This window comes from Periophthalmus magnuspinnatus, chromosome 6, assembly GCF_009829125.3.
Source record: "Periophthalmus magnuspinnatus isolate fPerMag1 chromosome 6, fPerMag1.2.pri, whole genome shotgun sequence".
NCBI classification, from domain to species: Eukaryota; Metazoa; Chordata; class Actinopteri; order Gobiiformes; family Gobiidae; genus Periophthalmus; species Periophthalmus magnuspinnatus.
The window spans coordinates 2,233,778-2,249,498 of NC_047131.1; the positions used below are offsets into that span (position 1 = coordinate 2,233,778).

The window sequence follows — 15,721 nt, forward strand, 5'->3', positions numbered from 1 at the left end:
GTTACAGAACTGTGGTGAACTATGCATTTTTTTACCTGTTGAATGTTAACTGATAACAATTACACTAATGTCTTCAGATGGCTGAATTGAGACATATTTTATTAAGTTATTTATATTTAATTTCTAATGGGCATTTGTGCTGTAAATAAAAGTTTTTAACTTCAGCAGTCTTTGGTGTGGTCAGATGAAGTCCATTTCAGGGCTGAGGCTCAGGTTGTCATGGTAACCAAGGGCGGCTGTGACTTCAGGGTCCAGCTCGGCACACAGGTCTTGCAGCTGAGGGCAGGGCATCGTGAGAGGAGGCAGGTGAGAGGGGAAGGTGCAGAGTCTGTTTTATTTTCACTATAAGCAAGTTACCTGTCTGCGGTGAGAGGACGACAGAGCAAAACCTGACATCTGAGATATACATCTTAACAACAGCTTTTTACTTTGGACCACTACTTCTGAAGGCCCCACCTGAGAGAGGAGTATATTTGTACTGTTAATATATTGTGTAGTTGCACTTTACTTATAATTAAGATCAACCGTAGAGGGAATAACCTGGTTGGACGTCTGTGTGGGGGTATGTCCGTCGATGAAGAGGCGCAGAAGACTGATGTAATGGAGCACAGCAGTGTGGATGAAGCCTGGACAACGCACCGCTTTATTCAAGAAGTCTGAACTCTGCTGACACAAGAGGCTGCAGAGGAATCCATAACAAACACTTAACAACTTATTACTTACACATTAAAGTGTACATGACAGGTTTTTATGGGTTTTTTTATCATGAGTTAGCTTGGTGGGTAGTACCTGTGGTGAATATTCATCATAGTTTTACATTAGTTAAGTGATAGTACAAAAATGCAAGAAGCGGTGAGATCTAAGATTTTACTAAAATTTTTAGTAAAATCTTAAATATAATGAGGTTAACTATGTTTTAGTGAACTGGCTAGTCTAACCTGTTATAAGTACTTTAAGTTTAATACTTTTCATATTAATGAGTAAAAATATACAGCATTTTGCATAAATACCTGTAAAAAGCCCATGGCATTAGCCGATTCATATCATCTGACACCAACATGGCAGCAGGCTGATAAACTCCTTGTTCTGGTCATGACAGAAAAGAAACTAATGACTATAGACACCATATGTGTTGTACTGAAATACAGTAGCATGATGTGATACCATTAGTTTTAAGGATGCTTAGCCAGTCAGAAGAGTGCACCAATTCACTGAGCAGAGCAGTGCATGTCCCAGCTGTATGCGTACGTTTTGTCTGAGGAATTAAATACATTGTCAAAATCATAAAGGATGTCCCATTAAATACCATATGGACTAATGTTTACAGCTGAAGTTATATTTGACAGTAAGTAGAGATTTTCAGGTCAGAAGGGTTACATATATATAGAATCCCATCCAACACTATAGTTAACTACTTCAACAGGTCAGGTAAATCAGTAAATATTAAGTTGTGTGTTTGTATGTGCTCTTTCATGCAATACCTCAGGATGCAGCAAGGACGACAGGTGGCGGTTGACACACAGAGAAAGTAGGAAGACCAAAACCTGAGAAAAAGGTGAACATAGTTATTACAATTTGATGTGACAAGTCTTCCATTTGATCATATCAATCACCCTAGCTGTTTCACATACTATGCAGCAGGAACTTTATAAACTAATGACTATATCAAATAGTAAAATGAAGAATGTCATAATATTAAATCACTGACGCAACTTTATATTAATTCTGTACATGCAATTTACCCACCTCACTTTGCTGCTCTTGTCGCAGCACTGAAATGTAAGCATTATTGGGACGTTCACAGTCGTGTAGGGCCCGATACAGACAGGCCGCCAACTGCAGAGGTGGAGCTGAGGGGGTGGGTTCTATCTGTCCACACAAAACCCTGACAGAGACATGTGGTCACACAGAGCAGAGCACAACATTATAAATATGAGTCTCACCTCTGAGCCCATTGGTGGCACTGAGACAGCGGGGCAAGCAGATGAGGGTAGCGCCTCCACATGTAGTACAGGGACGCACATATGTGATCCCACCAGTACTGCACGTACAACAAGCACATAGTAGCTCAGCTAAAGATGTGTGTGCTTTAAGACTGAGGCAGTTATATTAATAGTGTAATTAACAGCATTTCTACTGAGTGACCGATATTACTCTTCCTTAGAGTTCCCCTTAAAGGTGCTATTACTTTAACTATATTTATTTTAATAAAATAGGTTTTCAAAAAGCCATACCATAGAGGAGACAAGGAGCAGAGGGCACCGAAAGATGAACTGAGACCAAGCTATGTTGAACCATTGAGATTTCTCATCCTCCTTAAGGTGAGCATTTGCACACAACACTCCCTGTGAGACAGACACAATCACACAGTGTAGCTCAGTGTACAGTGTCCTGAGATTCTCCTCATTCACGAGGAACTATCCCTCTGTGTATTAACTTAAATGTAGAACTGCCCCTGTATCACCCCTCTTACTTTAATTATGTGTGTAGTTGTATGACAGGGCAGCACGTTGTCAGCACAACACACCATTCTCTAAAAAAAAAATAATATAACCAATACAGAATGATAAAATGTAAACTTTATGAACAGAGGGGGGGGGGGCAGACCTGGTGCTGATTGATGTGTTCTATTAGGAGATCATACTCCAGAGTGGACCTGTCTCCTTCCACTGCTGCAGACAGGAACAGTGATGAAGGGAGGGCCAGGAACACTCTGCAAAACCATCATCATCAAGGTAAGTCTGATAAAACACTACTATCAGAATAGAAATGATGACAGACCTGTTCCATGATTGCATAGTGCGATGCAGGACAAGCTCTGAGCTGGTGCTGGGAGAAGCTGATGGGACAGAAGACATCCTGTGGGACAGCAGCTCAAAAGCGAGCCGTCCTATTTCGGGTCTGTCAGAGCGTCCAGACAGCCAAACATCATACATACACGTCTGTGAACACAGTACTCGAGATAGTGAGCGCCATAATGCTTCAACAGTTGTAGATTAGGGGCTGCAAATAATTATTTTAGTAGTCGTCTAGTCAGTGATTCATTTTTTGATTTGTCATCTTGTCAAAAGATTATTTGTATTCTACTAAACTTTAAATATATGTTTTGACTGAATAAAGGTTGAAATATGGTGACTGGTGGCTTCCAAATAGATAAAAAAAGAATACATCATGAAGAAAATAGTTTATTATTTTTTGACATTTTGTTATAAAAAGTATAGTAGTATAGTTGTATAGCCCAGATACCAAAAAATTTTAAAATGTTTTTTTTTTTTTTACAGTTGTCTAGTCACAATTAGTTCATTTATTGTTGGCCTTAGCCTGAGTAAAAATTTGATAAACACATACCTGCAACCTAGAGATGATGTCTGGAAGAATTGACAGTGTTCCTCTGCGATTTGCACCATATTTCACCTCACTGTACAACACCAAACAACAAAATAATTATGTAATATCGTTACTGAACAATTTACAGCAAAATCTAAAACAAAAAATAAAAATTGTGAATATAATTTTTTGTATTATTTTGCTATAATTTGTGAAATATGCTTTCTGAAATATGCCAACAATATTACATAAATATTCTGTTGTATGGTGTTGCACAGTGAGGTGAACAATGAAAACTTGTAAATAAAATAAAGGTGACACAAAATTGCACTGACTTATCGAGGACAGCATCGAGCAGTTGGCAGCAGAGAGTCTTCACTTCTCCTCCAAAGCCTCCCTCCTGCTCGGGGAGGGGCAGGAACAGCTCTGTGAATGTCCACTCATGGTAGTCCTGCCTTTAGAGACAAAAATGTTTTGTCTAAACTCAAATGATGATCAGTTAGGAACAAATTTTTGACTTACCGTTCAGGATCAGACAGGGCATCGTCACCTCTGCAAACTTGGAGCTCATTATGTAGCCATTCTGAAAAGGTTAGCTACAAAAAGGAAGAAAACAAACAAAACAAAAACAGTTACTACAAATGTGTCAAGCAATAAAATGTGTGTTTACTAATCTGGTGTAGTGAAAAAGCACCACTCCAATCAATATTTTTTAACAGTGAAAAAACATCATTATCACAACAGAGTTAATCGTCACAACAGTGGTGTGCAGGGCTTAACAAGTGAACTATGCCATCTCTAATCTGAACTAATTTTACAAAAGTAGTGCTATTATTACTATTTTATTACAATTTTTACTATTAGTTGTATATATTTTTTTGTTATTTTTTGTGCTGTCTGGCTTGTTTTAGTTCTATTGTCAGTGTGAATGTGGCACATGTGCATCCTCTCATCTGTTTGTTGTATGTCAAAAAAGTAATGCATTTATAGCCTGGTACAGATGTAGACCACAGGAAGAAAAGCAACTGTTTTTATTTAAATTTCCATTAGCTACTGAAAAAACAAACAAACCATAAGAGTTAAAAGAAACTATATACAAGATTTTGATTTTAAACTCTGTGATAGAAATTTAAGTATAGTCATGTTGTGTATTTAAAAAGCATTTGATCTGTGTCAGTCTGCCAGACCCAGACCAGACATTAACATGTGTGAAGCTCTGTCTCCATCCCACAAGAAACTCGCTGTTGTTCTACCTGTCTAAGTGTAAAAGTTCATTATCATATGGGTGTGAAACAAAAGTCACTCTGCTTTGAAATGTATGTAGCATTGTCATTCTGGTATAAAATAGTGAGAGCTCGGATGCTCGGGGAGGTGGCTGGTGGGTGGGTTGTTGAGACTTGGACTTAGAGGGAGAGGGGAACTGGGGAGAGGCCGGGAGGCCACGAGTCGGTGGCCAGGACAGGCCTGGGCCCTGTCCTGTCTGTATCTGCTGCAACAAACAATAAACCTTTTTTTTTCCTGTATTGCAAAACTCACCGAGCTTCGTAAATGGATTACTTTTCATCTAGAACTGTAATTTTTCCACAACAAACTCCATAACGGTGTTCATAGATACAAGGCAGACATGCTCAAACCAAATATAGCTCTGTTACCAATTGTAATGCTGACTTATTCTTATTTACAAAAACATTGGGCATTATAGCCATGTTGTTTATGATATAATTTGGCATTTTGGTTCTCAAGACAACTGAAAAATTCAATCAGAAAGCAGAATCTCAGAGTCTCACGCGAGTTTCTTGACTGAGTTGCCAACTTTAATACTCAAACTGTAAGAATGCAGGCTACATATGCTCCTTTAAGTAGTCATCTTGCTTTATCTAATTCTTAACAGTAATCTTCTGCATAAACATTTTGTACAACTACCTGGAACTGTGTTTTGAGCTGGAGGGACCGAAAGGCAGGGTTCCTCCACAGACTAAGGGCAGTGTTCCTCCAGGACCCTTCCTCCTCTGTGGCTCTTGCCCATGTGACAGGAGCGTCACCCACAGACTCATCAGAGACAGACATCCGGGCATGAGGCAACAACCGCGGGACAAGGTACAGCAGCTGAAAACAACCAGCAAATCAAGGCAATAAAAAATATAATTAGTGACTGACAGCTGACCAATACTATATAAAAAAAGCTGTCCGTGTTTGCTTATAATGACAGTGTCTATGGACTGAAGATTGACAGCTGTATTCACATATTTTACATTGGTTTGGTCCTGGTTTTGCTCTGGTATAGTCCTAATGTAGACATAGTTTGGTCCTATTCTAGTCCATTTAGTCCTGGTCTAGTTTAGCCTTTTAATGTGATGTGTAGGCAGTGTGAATATTGAAAAGGCAATCTAAAAGTTAACACCTTTTTATACACACTGCTGGGAATGAGCTGGTCTAGATCTGCGTTTCCACTGCTCATGCTATAGCAGACAGCCACAAGACAAAACCTGACACAGAAAGGGAAGAAAGACGTCACATTACATTAAGATGCAACATTTCAAGATTTCATTGGGCTTACCTGAGGCTGAACAGCATGTGTGTATGGGTGTCACATCGGAGCCCAGAGCACAGAGCCTCGGTCGCACACAGAGGTCTGGGTGCACTTGGCTGAAACTCCACCAGGGGGCAGTGGCTAGAGCAGGTATGTATATGCACCAACAAGACTGCCAGCCCCAGTACATGAACAGCACTCAGAGAGGATACCTGAACACACCTGGAGGTTTTAGTCTATGGTTTTCAGAATAATGACAGTAATTAGAGGAGTGACATCATCAAACCTGGTTATGAAAGAGGTCCCACAGCCTGTGCACCAGACAGGAAAACACTGGTCTGTTTTCAGTCAATGCCAACACAAATCTGGAGGCCCAGATATGTCTGAAAAGAAGAGGTTTAGTTAGCATCCATGATAAAATACTTTATGTAGAAACACAGAGAAATATTTCTCTTTCATAAATGTATTTAAATTTAGAGGCATTTTACAACTATTTAAAATGAACAACAAAGGACTTGGGGGTTTTCTGGATCTCCTCCACTTCTAAACCTTCGTCACTTATTATGTGTTTTCTAACCACTAATTTCCAGCACCAAATCAATATTTATGAAGCATGTAAAATCCAGGCTGAATGATATTTGTATAGTTTAGTATACACTGTAGCATGCCTCTGGATAGTACAGGAAAAGTGTGAAGTCTTGACCAGCCAAGCTAGTGTTTAAGTGCTGTATTAAATGCAGTGTTTCTTGAGGACTAAAACATTTTAGCTACCCAATATGTCCAGTAAACAGATATGATGCATTTTTTTAAAAATAGCAAAAAATGTAATTTGCCATTTTCTTCCTGGTCCCAAAATTACTGTTACCTGCACTGCAATTAAAAGACTTAATTTCAAACACTCCATTCACCGAATGCTTACTTTGTGGGTGGTTCTTTGGATGTGTCCAAAACACACTGACAGAAGCTCCTCAGAATCATATTGACCACCTTAAAAATGAATAAACAAATACATGCATTTATAATGACACACTGTGCTAGTTGTTGACAGGTGAAGATGTTACACACCTGTACATGGAGGTCAGGGAGCGGGCTGCCCGTGTGCAGTGGGACCACATCAGTCTGACCGGACAGAGGAGGACAGAGAACACTCAGAGTGTGGGACATCCGGGATATCAGCGCCGACAGCTCTGAGGACAAAATGTATAAAATCATATCATTCACCGGTTCAACATTTGCCTTCTAGAGTTTCTTTTTGCTTGTACCAAATTATTGTATAGACATTTTGATTTTTTCTAGAAATACACTTTTTCTTGTTCTTTTTAATTTGACCTACCTTCTAATGCCATAACTGAAAAACACATGTTTTTCAACATGAACATGTTTTTGTATATTTAGTTTCATTCTATTTACTGTATGAAATAAGGACTTTTAGTCTTAGCCCAAGTCCAACCACATCTGATGAAAGTTATTCCTACCTCTTTGGTCCTCAGACAGAACCATCTCTCTAATAGAGTTGAGCTGACCTCTCAGGACATCTACAGGACAATCATGTGAGTCTGAAACTACAACAACACATCGAGTCACTGCTCCAACACAAACATATACTGTATGTAGATGAATGGGATTGAGGTGTACCTGTGTCTTTCTGCTTTTCTTTCTTACAGGACGTCACATATGAAGAGTACTGAACCTGGGGAATCTTATCTGCTCTGAAGACAAAGGATAAACCAGTTATGCCAAGAAATATTATGATGAAAAAAAGCTTAAAAATACAGAAAATTACTTTTTCAGTGCTTCTATGAATTTCATGCGAGCATCTTCTTTGGAAGGAAGCTATAATAATACAGGAAATAAATGTAAAGCTTTGCCTCATTTGTGTTGAAGAGTCATGTTGATAATTGAATGGAAATATAACTAAGTATACTAACCGCTCTTGGAGCCAGTAGAGCAGGTAGAAATCGGGTCAAAAAATATGGCCGCCTGAAAATACTGTCCCAGAATATTCACAGGTAAGATGAGGTTGATAGGCCACCAACAAATGTAAACTAACATCTGTTTTACTCATTTCAAAACCATTGTCTGCTATGGCTTGATGTGATTATACAGATGACTGGGTAAATTTACCTGGCTTCCATGACTGTGGCTGAGATCCTCCCTGTGCTCTCAAACAGAGACACAGCCTTTTCCACATCCTGCACCTCATGACACTGAGCCTGTACAAACAACAGTTCAAGTACAACCACTCTGAACTCTAATGCAATATTCAAAACTGTTTAATAGCTCTAGCAGTAATGCAGAGTAAATGGTGGTTTAATGTAGGCTAAAAGGTTTCCAGTACAAATGGTGCTGCTACCTGTTCTGTTGGTGCTGCAGACACATCCTCATAAAGGCCCATGTCCTCCAATGACTCCTGCACAAAGCAAAAACAGGCTACAATTTACAATCTAAAGGAGTCATCTGTTATTTTTACTGTTTAATTGTAAAATGACTTTGAGTGCACCAAAAAAGTACTATGCAAGTATGCACTGTATGTATTGTTGATGTATTATTGTTGTACAGTGCAAAGATAATAAAAGTACTTGAGTAATGAATCTCAACAAACCACATTGCTGGCTGAGCTTTCATAAGTAAAAGTGAAAAGTTTTTAGGAAAAATGTTTATGGGACAAAAAAAGGAGGCTAATCAGCTATGTAGTAACTAATGTGTATAATGAAATTACTTTCGGTCCAAAAAACATATTTGAAGCCTAAAATATGCTAAATGTTTTTATATGAATGTACATACAATTTACAATATATTGTAAATTTAAAAAAGTGTGCATTTTATTTTTCAATAGTCACCACAGATGAGCTTTCTAAGCGTGTGGAAAAATGTATGCAAATTTTAATGGGGTGATTGAGCTCTATGGCATACTATTTAACTTTTTTCTTGGTACTTGGTGTAACAGTTAAGTAAATGTTTACTTTAAGGTCTGCCAGCCTGGTTTTGGCCAAGGACACATACTCCAGGAACAGACTGCGATGCTTCGTTGGAACAAATGGAGGATGGAGCATATGAACCTGCACAGTAAACAAAACAGAGAAGAAATCAAATACCTCAACTTAAAACACAATACTTAAAAAGTGTATCTCAAAATCTTAACTTCTTAAACACAAAATGGTATCTTTGTATGCATAAATAAATATATAGCATAGAGTTACATGGCTGTTACCTTCAGGTACTGGGGGGGTTCAAATGGCACCAGGTCAGACAGGAATTTCAGGAGAAACACCAGAGCTTTCTTACTGCCCCCATGAGGGCTACTGCTCCCCCCAAAACACTTCTGAAAGTCCAATATAAAACAGGTAACATTAGTAATACTGCATTTCTATGGGACAAAGTGTACTTTTTAGCTTAGATTTTTTATTTTTTTTTAAAAGCAGAACCAGCACAAGAAGAAATGTAACGTAAGTAATGTAAGAGATCAATCAGTAAACAAAGGAGAAATTGTATTTTATTCAGATTAAGAAATTGTAAATATCACATAATAGTGACTAGAGACCAATTAAACCGCTATTCAAAAAAAAAAAAATAAAAATAAATAAATAAATAAAAAGAATTGGACAGTTTTACCATATTCAAAAGTGGACAGTGTAACTTTTCTAGTGAAGCGTCTGCTACATGCTTATCTCCATGGAGACTTTGCCTGGACTGTTACACAGTATGGTATTAAACATATCAATCCACATGGAGACAAGCAAGTGGCACTACCAGGTCAAATCTGTGGAGAGTCAAGCCCGCTCACGGTAAGAATGCATATTTTTAAATGATTTTTGTTTTTGCAACAAAATAATAGTGAATTCATGACACGTTTAACGCGATGCTGTGGGACACTCAAAGCAATGCAATAACACCACCATTGAGACAAGCAGGTGGTGGAACCAGTAAAGTTACCTAGTACATCAATATTAACCTTGAACCAGTCACTGTAGGAGGGGAACACTGCAGGTCCTTCCAGGGCTCCTTGTCGTGCCAGTAAAAAGGCCGTTATGACACTCTCAAGATCGTAACTTTGAAAAGCAGCTCTCAGCAAATCATCCAACATCTCTGACAAAAACGCAAACAGAACCATGACATATAGACAATGTCTAACCCTCAAGACTCAAATATTTGCCAAACCGGTTTTAGGTATGGCTTACCTGTGAAAATGGTTTGGGCAGAGGAGTTATAGACCAGCACAGTGGAGAGGAAGCTGAGCACATGTCTCCAGTTCACTTCGTGAGTGGATAAGATTTGTTGCAGGTCAGAAAATAGCTGCTCCATACTGAATACCACAGTGAGCTAGGCAAAACAGAGAACAATCATATTTTATATCTTTTATCCTCATAAAAAATATGCCATTTTTCAAAGTTTTTCAGAAAATTATGAAAATAAACCGCCTATGTCAATAAAATGACTTAGTATATTTTTGGCTGTAAAAATCTTTTTAATTGGTTGAGGACAGACACAATGATACCTACATACGCAGCAGGAGTGTGAATGAGATAGAAAAGTAAATTTGGCCAAAAAAATAACTGAACGGCAATTATATTATGAGGCTTAAGATACAGTAAATAGCAACAAATGACTGGTGCTACCAAGTATTTTGTACACCTTTATTGTAAAGGGTTACGAAAAGTATTCCACGTTAATGCTGGGAAATATAAAGGTTCATGTTATAACTTAAAATGAAATAGTGAAAGGAGAAAAAAATTGAAAAAAAACAAAAAAAAACAAAACATGGTAAGGTTGGATAACTATTTAAAATGGTTTCAAATGAAATCAATCTTAATTTCATGAATATAAACAAAACAAACATTTCAGCAGTGCTATTTAATTTATTCTTCCAAAGTCAGAAATTCGCTCCAAACTACTTTTTTATTGACAGAATTGGCTGTAGACTTTTAGATTAAAAATGGATTGATTGCATGACTCTATGTATATTATTCTTGATATGTGGAATTAGGCAGGCATAAATAAGCTTAGCTCCAATGCCTTTCAGTCACAATGAACAAATTCTGTGTATGTGACTGTGACAATGTTTTATTTATTTTTCTATGTGTGTCTGAATAAACTAACTAACTAACTAACTAACTAACTAACTAACTAACTATGTTTCAGTATGTATAACGATGCAGAGAAATGGACAGAAGGAAAGCTCTTATGATGTATTACCTAAACAAACAGAAGCAGGGTAAGCTCTCTAAGCTTTTACTATAGAAACTAAGTAAGGTATGTTTTAACACAGGCAGTAAAGCTAATTTGTGTTATATTTAAGTTTTAATTTAATTCCAAAACACAGGTCTGTGTATCAAAACATAATATAGTAACACATAACTGTATGTTAACAATATTAAAGTGACCGAATTGAATATAAGAGTTACCTGACGAAACAGGTTTGTGAGCAGGGGGCTGGTTTTAGCAAAGGTCCACTCGTTCTGCAGAGTGATGGCAGAGGACACTGAAATAATGTGAAAACATGTTAGCACAAGACACAAGATTGGGTGGACGAGAACGAAACAAGATAAGATTTTCACATAATTTATAGTTAATAAATTGTTCAGTTCACCATTATGGACACACAATTTTGATTTTATTTCCTATTTTTGTCTCTCATTGTAGTATTTTGTAATTTCTCAAGAGGTGTCAAAGGCAAAAAATAATAATAATCTCAAGATAATTTTCCACTTGTGCATAATCTTGTGTTTTATGTTGCAGGGTAATCTAGCAGAATCTGGTCCCACCCCTAGAAGTTAAACATAATGTGGTCTTTACCTGTGAGGCGAGGCTGATAGGTGAGAGATTTTGTGAGGCAGTGTTTGAAAAAACGCATAAGTGCTTCTGTGGACACCAGCGTTCCACACAGAGTCGTGTCAAACAACTCAATCCTGGATAAAACAATAAAATCAAATTCACTATTGGTATAAAAACATAACGTATAGATCACTATGTTTCAGATTTGAGAAACTATATGGAGATTCTGAAATTAACCAGCAAGGTTCAGGTTGCAATGCTGGAAGAATCTTTATGTTATTAACTACAGTTAGCGTACGACAACCTCCAAAAAACACAGACTGATTGGCTCCATGTCACACTGCAATAACTCATGTACTAAATATTCAATGGTGGATTGTAATCTCTAATCTATAAATATGGCCAAACAATATTCTTTTAAACTGTTAAGTAAAATGTGCTTGAACCATGTTTGTGGTCCTGTTGCTGCAGGTGATGTGGTCTCACTTTTCTCAACAGTCTCCAGAAGCCCTGAAAAATGTGCATTTGTCGAGTTTATGTTGCTTTAAGTGATTAGGCTGTGTTTTATTTTTGTCGTGCGTTTGTGACTCACAAAAGAGCATGTGGTCCAGGACAGAGCTGCAGAGTCCAGACAGTCTCTTGTTCTGAGACACTCCCTCCTGACTGGCATCAAAAGCAGCTCCTATCAGGACCTGCAGCACCACTGAAAAATACAGTGTATGAGGGCACTGTGAACATGACACAGATGGATTCAAGTCTTACTCTCAGGACAACAGAACACGGGATTGAATGTGAAAAACTTGTACTTATACTTATTACTATATTAAAAAGTTAACAAAAAAGATGTGGTGGAACAGCCAGATAAGTAGCTGGGTCACTGCTGGTAAATACAATTAAGACTCTACATTTGAATGCAGGTTAAATTTAATATTTAGCATCTTAAAATCTCCACTGGTTTAACACTAGGCTGAACTAAAAATTCTGACAATGTGTGATGACGCAATTTCAAGCTCTATACAGCAATCTGTGTCAGTCCCAGGATTGTTCCAAAAAACCATTCATTCATATGAATGTTTTTTTTTTTTAATTAAAAAAAAACATTCATTTCAATTAGAAATCCTAGGTTACAGACAGGTGTGAGATGCACGTACATATCAGGACACGCTGTTGGACCTTTTTAGTCTCGACTTCTCCAGGACTCCAGCTGCAAAGGGCCTTTAGCTCTGACACAAGCCAGGGCCTCACTCCAGGACTGAAATGACAAACAACATACAGCACGTTACATCAACTTTCCTCACTCTGTGTAAATATTACAAACCCTTGGAGCAATGATAAGGAAAAAAAAGTAGTACAACTGTGATTATGTTATACTATTATTTTACAGGTGCACAGGGTACTTTTTCTGGTGGAAGGTATGCTACTGGCTTGTCTGTATGGAGATGTTAGTCCTTTGCCTGGAATGTTCCACAGTATGGGAATACTACTATTTTTAATGCTAAAAATAGCACACATTCTGTGAGTGGGGTTGCCTCTCCACAGATTTGACATGCAACTTGGTCAGGTGGTGTCATCTGCTTGTCTCCATGGAGATATATAGCTTCAATGCCATACAGGAAAACATTCAACATAAATCAAAAACATATCTTTGCGACAAGCAGGTTACAGACCATAAATTAGAAAAGTTAAATAGTACATCTTTAAACTGTATAAAATTATAACTTTCATTCAATTCAATCTACATTTTACTTAAATAACAAAGAGATGTACCTCTTGGACTACAACCATAAAACATGTATATGGTATGGCAACGTATTAAACAGTGAGAATAAAGAATAATGTAAAAAATGAAAAAACACACCTTTCCAAAATATACTGGAGAGAGATAATGTTGTAAGAATGAAGATAGAATGCCACTTCCAATTTTGGGAAATTCTGTGAACACAAAAGAATCCAACAACAGCAAGATATTTTTGATTTTATTTAGGTGTAAATATAGAAATTTGAAGAATATTTAACCATATAAATAAATGCTTTATTTCTTGCTTACCTCTTCCCTGGTGAGCTCCTTCCAGAGCAGCTTGGGACATAGCGCCCCCTGGGACAACAGTTCATGGCTCGACTCCAACAACAGGTGACACAGCTGGGCCTGCACCAGATACATTTACGTTTATGATTTTTACCTGGTTTTACATTTTCTACAGGATGCACCAACATCTCTGAGTTATGTGGTCACAGTACTGTGTTAAAAAGCAACTCAGCAAAACTGATACGATGTGAGAAATATCACACCCTGTCTATACTCCACAGGTTCAAACTGAGACCTGACTTTACCCACAGTAAAAAAAAAATGGAATTCAATATTTAATGAAAATTGTATCTACTTCTAAATAAGTGAATGGTGAATTAAATGGGGAAATTCCTCCTTTTATAGACGCTCACTCTGCATGTAGCTGGCAGTATCTCCTCTTTAGTGTGAGTTAGCTCCTTCAGTTTTGGCACAAGCGCTGCCACTGTCACAGTTGTCAGGGAAACATGGCGCTGCTCAGCCTCATGCTTCAGCTCACCCACTGTAAACACAAATATAGAATTAACTAGCTGCCTAGTATTACTTCTTATTATTTATAATATGTTTTTAATAACAAAATAATAGCAGGAGTTGGTACAAGACACAAATACCATGAGATGTGACAAGACACAAGATTAGGTTGACAAGAAGAGGTGAGACAAGAACAATGAACAAAACATATTTTCCTAATTGATGGCATCATATATTTTTGTCAAAGAGCACTTACTCAGAAGAGAAGCAGACACAGCTGAGGGAATGAGTGGACATTCTGTAGAGCCACTCGGTGTGGATGAATTCTGAAAGTGTAATGCAGGTATAAACAAAGTACAAAAAATACAAACATAGACAAGCAGTAATATAACAAAAGCCATTTCACTTAAGCAGGCCTGTGTGATATTACATTGAATGAGATTTCAGTGAGCAGATCCTTCACACTCTGATTCTGCAGCAGAAGTCGGACAGCCGCTTCCTGCAGCGGTCCTTCACACTTCAGCCGCTTCACAACACGGCCAGCTGCAGACAAAGACAAAAGTTCACTTTTTAGTCAATTTCATGTTGCTTATATTATTGTAAGTATAAAGAAGTAACCTTAATTAATCTTTAAGAAGTCTCTTTTGAGTAGAAACAATAAGTGACATTTAATACTCCCCAAAAATGTAGTTCATTATTCACAGGGACTGTCTGTGTTGTGCTGGTAAATACATATTTTTACATAATCTGAGCATTTATACTGTGAAGGTCTATATGATCCTCCATCTCAGAAACCTATTAACTGTAAACATCTTTTCAAGCTAAGTGCATCCTCGTGTTGTTGTCAGTAGTTGTAGTGGTCCCACTTGAACTCTCTATATCCGTGCGTCCCCGTGCGTCCCCGTGCGTCCCCGTGCGTCCCCGTGCGTCCCCGTGCGTCCCCGTGCGTCCCCGTGCGTCCCCGTGCGTCCCCGTGCGTCCCCGTGCGTCCCCGTGCGTCCCCGTGCGTCCCCGTGCGTCCCCGTGCGTCCCCGTGCGTCCTATTAATAGCTGTATGTATTAGATTCAGCTGATCGTCACTGTCAACACTGTTCACTAAAAATAACTCACCGAATAAACTGGACACAGGTCTCTTCTGTGACATCAAACTGCACGAAGCATTGGGCGTTAAAGCCATAATGACACGGAATGAAAATGATTTGATTTTAATAGTAAAACGTATACATTTCTCAGGTTCTCACTCGTCGTTGACGTTGGCGGGCTCATTGCAATTTTCTTCCTCATAGTATTTTGCAACCAGCTTTAAACGTGCTCTACTGCCCCCTACAGGTTTGGGGAGGCTGAGATAAATTGTGAAAAGACTTAGTTGACAAAAGTAATGGAGTTCATTTCATGGACCCCCAGAGCAGCTTGTTCACTTCAGGACCAGGGACAGTGGCAGGTCACCAACTCAAAATCTCGAGATCCTGTATTGTGTATTACAAGAATATTATTTTGGATTTTTTCAATCATGTTTTCACAAAATTGTATGTGTTTCCACTAGGCCTAAGTAATTC

The 15,721-nt window shown here is 38.1% G+C and overlaps 1 protein-coding gene across 1 annotated transcript; it reads right to left on the bottom strand.

Moving 5' to 3' along the window:
- Window positions 1-126: 126 nt before the first annotated feature.
- On the bottom strand, window positions 127-15,447 carry LOC117372455 (Fanconi anemia group A protein-like). Its single transcript, XM_055222514.1, has 42 exons — window positions 15,276-15,447; window positions 14,596-14,708; window positions 14,422-14,491; window positions 14,069-14,196; window positions 13,677-13,775; window positions 13,488-13,561; window positions 12,781-12,881; window positions 12,222-12,332; window positions 12,076-12,139; window positions 11,651-11,763; window positions 11,260-11,336; window positions 10,036-10,177; window positions 9,810-9,943; window positions 9,069-9,179; window positions 8,821-8,916; window positions 8,211-8,267; window positions 7,982-8,070; window positions 7,786-7,846; window positions 7,641-7,690; window positions 7,493-7,566; window positions 7,333-7,419; window positions 6,923-7,044; window positions 6,777-6,844; window positions 6,144-6,240; window positions 5,885-6,069; window positions 5,729-5,813; window positions 5,251-5,433; window positions 3,850-3,923; window positions 3,663-3,782; window positions 3,349-3,418; window positions 2,782-2,942; window positions 2,608-2,713; window positions 2,474-2,533; window positions 2,235-2,345; window positions 1,944-2,041; window positions 1,747-1,885; window positions 1,482-1,544; window positions 1,165-1,255; window positions 1,011-1,086; window positions 541-679; window positions 358-456; window positions 127-276 (listed from the first exon to the last, which is right to left on the bottom strand). Exons 1-42 carry the CDS (start codon window positions 15,340-15,342, stop codon window positions 181-183), a joined length of 4,161 nt encoding a protein of 1,386 aa, XP_055078489.1. The 5' UTR covers window positions 15,343-15,447; the 3' UTR covers window positions 127-180.
- Between the last annotated feature and the right edge of the window lie 274 nt (window positions 15,448-15,721).